Raw genomic sequence first — 10,515 nt, 5'->3', positions numbered from 1 at the left:
AAAATTCAGTACATATATGAAATCAGAACAAAATCTCTAAAATGACTGGTCACTTTAGCTATTTTAGAACTCCTTTAAGCCTTAAGGAAAGCCTAACATAAAAGCAAAAAGCATATGCACATAACACACTAAATAAATTTTTGTTGTTTTAATTGGAGTATACTCCATAAAACAAGTTACAGCACATTACATCCTTACTGTGTATTTGTCTTATTGTCCTGTAACTATTTCACTTTTAACTAATAATTTTGAACAAAGCACATACAGTAATATCTCAGTTTTTGTCAGTTTTGATTTTCGTCAATTTTGCCTCAGAAAAATTTGTCTGTTTTTGTCAGTTGCCTCAAATTTCATTGGCGTGCCCATGTGACCTTGCTGCTAATTTTGCAATAACAAAGAGCGATCCATGCATTTTCCTGCTCAGTGTGGCGATGTTTCTCATTGTGTGAGAATTAAGAGCTATCGACTGTCCCGCTAATATATTTCACCTACTTCAGGACTATCTCCGCAACAGAAAAGCTGTACTTCATTGGGGACAACACTCCGTTCAAAAGTGCATTACAAGAGGGTGCCCGCAGGGTTCTGTCTGTTGGCCACTCTTATGGAATATCACTTTAAACTCTTTTCTTGGGAAAAGTTTTGGCCAGGATAAATTATACGCCTATGCGGATGATGTCATACTCCTTATGTGTGGGCGTTCTCATGCAGATCTGGAACACAGGGCCAATTTAATGCTTGGAAAGGTCAATAACTGGGGCACGGAGCACAAGTTGCTTTTTAACCCTGCGAAAACTAAGGGTATTGTCTACAACAGATCGGACAAGCCCAATCTTTATCGCCGCCCCCCACATCAAAATGAACGGTGAAACCATCAAGATTGAAAAAGTGATTAAATACCTCGGAGTGATTATGGACCACAGACTGTCGTGGGATCAGCATATTGAATTCATAACTAAACGAACTGGACTTATTATGCAAGCCTTCAGGCAGGTTGTGAGGAATAGCTGGGGACTCTCCAGTGAAGCTATGAGCACCATCCATGACCACATATATGTTCCTATGATTACGTACGCTTGTGGCAGTTGGGGGTGGGCTGCACAGAAAGTGCACCCCAAAAGAAAACTTATCTCTTCACAAAGAAAAGTGCTGCTACTAATTACTAAGGCGTATCGCACAGCCCCCACTCATAGCCTACAAATTTTGGCAAGAAAACCCCCCATTGATCTGACCATCTCCATGAATGTCAAGCTGCACCATGCCAGATGGGGCCTCGACATTCAAACCAATGACAGATGCATCCATTCAAGTGCCATTGAAAGACCATACCGATATTGCAACATACCATGTCCTGGGACCTACACCAAGATAAAGTCCTCCTCCCCACACCCGGCCAAGATTGAACTATATACTGATGGTTCCAAAATGAACGATAGCATTGGCTGCAGCTTCGTTGTCTATGAAGACAGCAGGGAAATACATCACAACTGCTTCAGTTTGGACAGAAACTGTTCTGTTTTCCAAGCGGAGCTCGTAGCTTTACGCACGGCAATCTCTTGGAGCATTGCTAACTATGCTAATACCTCCATCCACATATATACCAACTGCTTATCTGCTTGTAACATCATTGGGAGCAACTTGCTCCATCATCTCGTCTGCGAGATCAATGACCTCGTTACCAATTCTAACAACCATTACAGCATCTCCTGGACCCATGCCCACCAGGGGACGGTAGGGAATGAGAGAGCCGACTTCCTAGCCAAAGCGGCAACCTCTAGTAACTCAACCCCTATCATTTACAACAAAATAAGTAAACAATGTCTACGCCACATACTCTGGACAGAATGTCTTCAAATCTGGCAGAATAATTGGAACCACGAAAATCAGTGCACAACCTACAAGTTCATTCCCAACATACTGTACAACAGTTTTTCTCTCTTAAATGGTTCACCCCTAGTTTTCCAGCGACTCAGCTAATAACCAACCATGGAAAGTTTGCCTCATATTTCTACAAATTTACCTCCAGCGACACCAATCTATGCCCGATCTGCCAGACTGAAGATAACAGCGCTGATTATATCTATGATTGTATCACCCTGAAAAAAGAGTAACTAGACTTAAGGCTTTTAGTAGAAGATTCGGGCCACACCTGGTCTTGTGACTACAATGTGATACTCTCATCTAAAGAAATATATAAGGCCTTCAGTAGGTTGGCCAAGAAATTCGTTGAACTCTCTCTGGTGATTGTAAATAATTAACTACCCAGCATTTTGCTTTTAATTTGTAATTTATCATTAACTGTTCATAATCTTATCGTGTTTATTGTCTCACTGCATCTTGCTACTGTGTTGTCATTCTATTGTCATCCATACAAATTATTCGGGTCAATAATTATCAATGTATTGTAGCCTGAATACTGTCATGCCAATAACTTGTTAACTACTCTCTTAATGTAATTGGTTGTATTATTACCTGTTTATATTGTATCACGTTTATACGCACCATTTATCTTGTTAGTCTCTAAGTTTACCCTCCTTTTTATAATCAACGTGTAATTGTGTATTATGTTCTACTGTATATCCACTTTTATTTATTATATTTTCTGTTTGTATTTGCTTCTGCTGTATATCAATCAATTTTATGTATTTTCAACCCTGGTAATGCCTTTGGCGGGGCCGGGAATGTACTCACTTGTACGTAAATAAATATTATTGTATTGTATTGTATTGTGTGAGAATTACCCTGTGCATCTAGCCAAACAATTCCATTGCTTTCTTTCCTTTTAGCTCCATCATGAGAGCAAAGAAAGTTTCCAGAGCCAGCAGCCCTTCGATTGCTTTGTTAAATGTCATGTTGAATGTTAATTTATTCTTTACATTAGCCTTTTATATTCATTTTACATTAATTTATTATTGTTTTTAGTATTAAACACAATATCTATTTTCCATAAAATGTGTTTTTCATATGTATTTTGGAATGTCTAAAATGACTTAATTGGATTTACATTAATTCATATGAAAATAATTGCCTCAGTTTTCATCAGTTTCAGATTTCACCTTTTGCTTTCGGACAGATTATCAACGATATGCAGCGCTCGAGAAGCGCTTTACAGCGGACTCACTGAAACCCGTTTCTAAATGCAGCGCTGCAATGTAGCGAACCGTTTCTAAACGTTTGCTGCAAGAGGTCGCTGCAGCGAAGATAAAGCATGTTTTACGTTCGCTACACGTGTAAATCAAAATGGACGCTCGCATGTATAATGTTGTATTAACCAGCGAAAATAAAAATGTCGAGGTAACTGTCGACAAGAACATTATGGAAAGATTAACAACAGGTAAATTTACAGATTAAATGTACTTTCGAATTATTAAAGTATAGCCGTTATCGATTGTTTTTATATAATTCACTTAAATATAATTTAATAATTAATATATTTCATATAACACTTCAATGTACAGATTGAATAGACCATAATAATTGAAAAATTTTCAATTATTATTGTATATGAGTTCTTGTATTGTGATTAGAATTTATATATTTTCCAGACAATGCCTTTAAAGAACAGTATTTTAAATTAATGTTTTCCAGCCATGAGAACACAGAAAATAAAGGTTAGATATTTTTTAAATTATATAATCTATTAAATTATCTATTTTGTAAAATGTAAATGAAATGTAAATGTAAATTACATTTAAGTAGTTGTATGTATGCCTGATATTCTGAGATATGTTTAAATAAAACTTATAATGTGGATAAATGAAAAAAGTAATCTTATTATTTAAAATTGCAGTTACCTCAGATTTAAATCCTAAAAATACTAGTACGGGCTCAGTTCCATCAATTAACGAAGATAACAAATCAGATTCTGTAAGTATTTAATTGTATTAGGTTTATTTAAAATATATATTCTTTATATTTTTGTTATTGAGTAACATGTCTAAGTAGCCTTTTTACTTAGTAACAGTAATGTTTAAGTGTAAATTTTATAAAACTATTTTAAATATGCTGATGAAATTTCATTTTTCATAGGAAACTGTTTGGACATCATTTGCTGTGAAAAAGCTTATTGAAATTCGCCAAGAAATGGACTCCTTATTTGAAAAACCGAATTGCAAAAAAGTGAAACTATGGGGAGATGTCTGTTTAAAAATGAAAAAAGAAGGCATCAACATAGGAGCAGTGGAGTGTGATCGGAAGTGGCGAAATTTAATTCTAACTTATAGGAGGAGGAAAGATCAGATGAGAAAATCTGGAAGTGGTCGACTTCCTTTTTGGGAATTTCATGAAGATTTCGACCACTTCTTTGGTTTAAAAGCTAATGTTAGTCCTCCTTCAGAAACACTGTTAGCTTCGACGGTACCTTCGAATTTCAAACTTAATGAAAATTTTGAGAAAAGAGCAGCACCAGCACCGCTACCTCTATCATCACTGCCACCTCCATCATCATCATCACCACCATTACCTCCACCTGCACCCTCACCACCATCTCCATCTCCTCCATCACCACCACGAAAGAGAAAAAAATCATCATCTGAACCTCCAGAGTGGTTTTTATGCTATATTAAAAAACAGGAAGAATCAGAGGAAAAAAGGTGGAAGAAACTAGAGGAAATTGAGCATGAAAAATTAAAAATTTTACAAGACATATTAAATATAGTTAAAAAATAAATAATTTTACTATTTTAATTACTTTTCATTTATGATTTTTAAATACACAACATTTTATTTTAATTTATATTATTTAAGTCATTTATTTTTATTTTAAAAACAGGAACCTTGATAATTTATTTGAATTTTCAGTTATCTCATGATAAAAAACATTTATTTTGTTTTTAATAAGTGCAGCAAACATCAGATAATTAATCTAATAAATAGTAAATACATCTACTGACAGTTGAACGTATTTATGTGGTGAACATAGGAAAATATTTCTGACACTTAGAATATTTCAAATATTTTTCTCTCTTACATGAGACACCTTCCTTGTCTTAAAGTGCATTCTTTTCAATTTTGAAATAATTTAAATATACTTACTTTACAGACTTTCTTATAAAATTTTAAATTTGATTAAATTTTCAAATTTCATACATATAGGGTTCCTACTCAAATGTTTGTTTTAAATTCCATGACATCCCGGCCAACATTGTAAATTCCGACCCTCACAGTACAGTATATGACTTACTATGCAAATATGCTATTGCTTTTTCAAGTTCTTGATTAGTTATTTTTTCTAATTAACAATTACATAATTTTCATAATTGTTGAATAATTGAAATTAAAATATTTAAACTATTTTTAATTTAGTAATTCTGTTTTTATCCACAACCATAAATCTATGTGGCTTTGAAAAAAATAAAAAGCCATTATTATTAACAAATCCTGTATAATCCATGTACAAAAGTAAATATTTATTAAATTTCCTGAACTTTATAAAAAAAAATATGAATGAACTGGAAAAAGTCAGTGTTATACAATCAAAATTATTAACATAAATAATTTTAATTTATGTTGGTATTTTTTAACTTTTTTGTACCTTATAATCATTTTTTTTAATCAGTTCATTAAAATCTGCCCTCAAACTGAGTGTAAATGGTAATTGAGAGATTCATAGTTTAAATATTTCAATATTTTTTGGTATTCATTACTTGGAAGTTCATCCTTAACTGAAATTTTTAAACCTTAAAAAATTTATGACAGTTACCTCAGAATGAATTTTTATATTTTTGGATGCCAAAATGTCTTAATTACTGTCTGTGCTAAAAATAAAAATAATTGTAGCACTGAATTAAATTTTATTTCTATTAATCAACATATTGCATCAAGTTTATAATTCTATATGCTATCCTATGATGATAAAAACATGTACTTAAAGCATTCTTTTAATTTTAATCTAAAATATTTGTTAACTTATCAGTTTAGCATTGTTTGGCAAATTGTATGATAGGTTTAATTGCCTATATGTATAATTTAATTTGAATTTTCCAAACTATGATGATAATTAATAACAAAAAAATCAACAAGGTAGCAAATTTCTTGACTGAGGATTTTTGTAAAATTTCCTACTTTCCATGACTTTTTCCAAACATTAATGAAAATCCCTCATTTTCCAGGTGCATCAGAAAGAACCCTGTACATAACAATATTACAAATGTAATGTGTTAAAATAAAATGTACTCATATAAAAAAATACAAGATTGTATAATTAATTTAAATCTAAATTTTATTTTATATGTACAGTTTCATACAATAAAAGCACTTAAAATATATTTTACTTCTCCATCAAGAAATCTGCAATTCTATTTCGTTTTTCTACAGCAGATGCACGATTGTGTGTTCTTTCAGGAAAATCATCACAATCATCATCATCATCACCATCATGGTTATCAAGTAAGATGTCTTCTGGAATATCCTTTTCTCCTTTCTTAATGCATAAATTATGTAAAATGCATGCTGTCATAACCACTTTAGACATGGCTGCGATATTCTCCATATCTAAATATTTGAGTCTGCGGAAACGTCCTTTCAAAAGTCCTATAGTCTGTTCCACAACTACTCTGACTGAACTGTGTCTTTTATTATAAGTTTTCTCTTTTATAGTGAGAGTACCATAATCCTTAAATGGTACCAATAAAAAAGTATCTAAAGGATATGCAGAATCACCTAGCAAATAGTAACTGTTTCCTAAATATTTTTTTGGCTCCTGCAATAATAAATTGTATATTGGGCTTTGTTTCCACACCCGAGAGTCATTGGAACTTCCGGGCCATCCAACAAAAGCATCGATAATCTGCATTTCTGCATCACATATTATTTGTAACAAAATGGAATGTCGTCCTTTTCTGTTGTAATAGCTTTGGCTATCTTTTTTAGGTGCCTTTATGAATATGTGTGTTCCATCAACACATCCAACTACACCTGGCAATGGAATCTTTCGTAATTGCTCAAATTTGTGTACGGTGTCGTCCAAATTGTTTGATGGCCACTTAATAAAATTACTCAACATGGAACTCATTTTATTGCAAAAATTCATAAAACTTCTGTATGCATGACCTTTACTCAAACCAAATCTATCGGAAATGCCTCTGAAAGACTCTTGATTAGCAAGTGTCCATATACTTAACAAAACTTCTTTGTCTGTTGAAATAGAAGGTCGACCCATCTTTTTTTCATTTCTTGTTGTATTTATCAACTTTATAACTTCCTATAAAATAAATACATAAACGATAAGTTTTATTTAATGAACAAGAAAGAAATAACAGGCAGAAACATATAATTAATATTATAGTGCATACAGTAGACTAACTTAATTTACGAATGTTAGTACAATGACACTGTTCTTTGTTTAGTTATGCTGACAAGAAAAAATATATTATTAACTAATTTCCGAAACTTAAATGTAATTATAATTCGATTAACTTAACGAATATCAAAATTTGATTCATTTAAAAAACTTAATTTTCAGAAAATCTTACAGAATAACACATGTAAAACTAAATAAGCTATTTTATAAATTATAGCATTTTGTTTCCTATTAGAAAAAGTATTTAAAGTAAAACTTACTTCTGTAGAATTTCTTGAAAGTCGAAAATGACTCTGAAAGTCATCTAAAGAATATGAAAATACTATGTCTTCTACATAATTTTCTATCTTCTGTCTCTTCGTTCTGTTCATTTTTTTCGAAAGAGCAAGGCTCAATTCTTCATACTTTCGTTTTTTGTTTTGTCGTAATTCTTTAGCTAAAACACTTGTTTCGGCCGTAATCGAAATCAGAGAATATATTACGGCGTCCATCTTTAGCTCGAGCGAAAAGCGTTTCTAAACTATACTGCAGCGACGTGTAGCGATAGCTGCTCGTGACGTCATTTTCGCTACACTCTCGCTGCATAAAGAAACGCGGCCACAGCAATGATGACCTTTCCTATTAATATAATTTAGATTTCAAAATTAGAAGCAGGAAGAATATTACCAGAATATAGACTAATGAGCCTGGACAGTGTGTCAACGTATCCTTCAATTACAAAAGAAATGGTCATACAAAGTTTAAGTAAGTATAACATAGCAAAACATCTAATAAATTTTATTATTTTTGCATTAGATAAAAATTTCTTTACAGTTAATGGGAAGTATTAGTCAAAAGAACGGAATTTCTAGGGGTTCAGTTATAGACCCAAAACTAGCAGAAATCGTCATGATTAATATAGATAAAATTCTGTCAACATTTGGTGGAATAGTGTTCCTTGCACGGTACATAGATGATATAATTATTATATACAATAGGAAAGTAACGTCTCTGGAAAAGATAGTAGAACAAGCTAATAAGATTAACAAATATATTAAGTTCATTCATGAGAGTTAAAAGCTTAGTAGACTTAGATATAACAATTGTCAGGTTTAACGCTCATTTAGAGTATTGTAAGTACGAAAAGCCTTGTAGTGCAAGAAAAGTCAAACTTTAAGTCTTATTGTCCAATTAACCAGAAGAGAAATATATATCTGATGGAAATATGTAAGATTTTTTCCAGAACGACTAGACCTGATATAAGAGAAGATGAAATTAGAGAAATAAACAAGATTTATTAAATGGCTATACAAGAAGACTTCTAAAGAATTGGTATGATAAATATTTAGAAAACATATATCAAGAAAAAACAGGAAGTGAATAAGTATGTTTCTTTTCCTTATATTAAAGGTCTTTTTGAAAAATACCAAAAAACTTTTTGTAATAATTTAACTAAATTAGCTTCAATTCAGAAAATAGGTTATTCACACTTGTGACAAGATCTCATGTGAAAAAAGAATTATTGGAAGTAGTAGTTTACAGACTTCAATGTACATGTGAAATACCACGTTTTTACGTTGGGGAAGAATCGTCTTTAAATGAAACAGAAGAATCGTCTTTAAATGAAACAGAAGAATCGTCTTTAAATGAAACAGAAGAATCGTCTTTAAATGAAACAGAAGAATCGTCTTTAAATGAAACAGAAGAATCGTCTTTAAATGAAACAGAAGAATCGTCTTTAAATGAAACAGAAGAATCGTCTTTAAATGAAACTACAAGTAAGGCTGTCAGAACACCTGGCTTTGATATGACTCAAAGTTAATACTTGTCCAGTGTTCTTACATTGTCATGCGAATAATTGTTATATCGATATTAATAATATAAAAATATTACACCAGGAAAAAAAAATGTAGTGAAACGAAAATTTAAGGAACACTTTGCAATTGTTATGCAAACTAGTGTAATGAATTTGAATAATGGTGTGATACCTGCAGAATGCTGGGATAGCTTAATCAGATATAAAAACTGTAAACAAGATGTTCACTGTGTGAGTGATGTTTTTATCACCAATGGCTAACTTGTACCAAGATTCGTTTGTGAAAATCACTACTGAGGAGGCCAATAACAGCAAAATGCATTTGGGGTAAAGTAAACTGAATAAAAAAAAATCTCTCTCTCAAAGTTAACCTGTTTGTCTAATTTTTTTTAGTCCTGGCTCTAGTTAAGTTTTAAGTAAATAGATTAGAGTCTTGTGAAATTTTAGCCTCCATAAGTCAGAAAGGATTCAAGAATTAATTTTTCCATGTACTGGTTAATAGTACAAATAAGTAAATACCGATTATCTGACTCCATCGGTTTTTAAGATAAAAATTATTTAGTAAAAAACTCTTATCTTTTAAAGTAATTTTATTAACTAATACAAATTATAAATAAAGCATTTGTAATTTGTAACTATGACCCTAAACTAACACAAATCAAGTCCCTGTTTGCCATAGCAGCATAATTTAGAACTAATGCTTTCTCAACTGCTAGACAATTGTAGTTTTGTGTACGGGATACAATCGCAATTGTTTAAGGCGTGAATTCGTCTTTGTGTTATTAGAGGAAGGATAAGATATAAACAAATAAAGTCTTGGTGGTAGCTATCAGTTCAGGTGGTAGTGCACCTAAAATATTGTGAGTTGACACACACCATTTTCTTACACTGTCTATACCAGGGGTGGCCAACAAGTCGATCACGATGCCAATTTTGGTCAATCGCTCGCGATGTCCTGACTTAATGTGTTACACTTGTAACTGAACGCAACTTGTAAGTGAATGTAACGCGCAAAAGCAACAATATGCATGCAGTTATCACTGGACTCGTAGAAAACACAGCTATTTAGCTTGAATATTTGATACTGTCATGCGGTAGCTTCTTTTCTTTAGTATTAACAATATTATTATTATTAATCAATATTATTTATCCACGATGACAACGTTGAGTTTCAATTTTTCATTTGTTTAAAATGTAAGTACCTGTTCTTTATGTTTTAAATTGAATTATGGATTTTCTTACCTATCTATTTACTTGATAAGTGAGCGTTTTCAGCAACAGACCTCTATATTTTTGGATTTTTGGAAATACGTCAATTGAGAAAAATATCCCAGTATCACCAAATGTAGCAAATATATTTCTTCCTGTTTCGGAACTACATACCTGTGTGAATTGGCATTTTCATACTTAAAGTTAACGAAGA

The 10,515-nt window shown here is 32.1% G+C and overlaps 1 protein-coding gene across 1 annotated transcript; it reads right to left on the bottom strand.

Annotated features, from left to right (window-relative positions):
* Positions 1 to 6,265: 6,265 nt before the first annotated feature.
* Positions 6,266 to 7,788, bottom strand: LOC136968071 (putative nuclease HARBI1). Its single transcript, XM_067262033.1, has 2 exons — positions 7,558 to 7,788; positions 6,266 to 7,198 (listed from the first exon to the last, which is right to left on the bottom strand). Exons 1-2 carry the CDS (start codon positions 7,786 to 7,788, stop codon positions 6,266 to 6,268), a joined length of 1,164 nt encoding a protein of 387 aa, XP_067118134.1.
* Between the last annotated feature and the right edge of the window lie 2,727 nt (positions 7,789 to 10,515).

The sequence above is a fragment of the Centruroides vittatus genome, unplaced genomic scaffold, assembly GCF_030686945.1.
Source record: "Centruroides vittatus isolate TY-2023 unplaced genomic scaffold, ASM3068694v2 contig_1385, whole genome shotgun sequence".
NCBI classification, from domain to species: Eukaryota; Metazoa; Arthropoda; class Arachnida; order Scorpiones; family Buthidae; genus Centruroides; species Centruroides vittatus.
This window is presented reverse-complemented; position numbering and strand designations above follow the sequence as displayed.

Bases quoted from the DNA above. Each gene is read 5' to 3' on its own strand.
- LOC136968071 (XM_067262033.1), bottom strand. From the start codon at position 7,788: ATGGACGCCGTAATATATTCTCTGATTTCGATTACGGCCGAAACAAGT. The intron at 7,199-7,557 runs GTAAGTTTTACT...TTTATTTTATAG, and splicing joins TTTCAAGAAATTCTACAGAA to GAAGTTATAAAGTTGATAAA.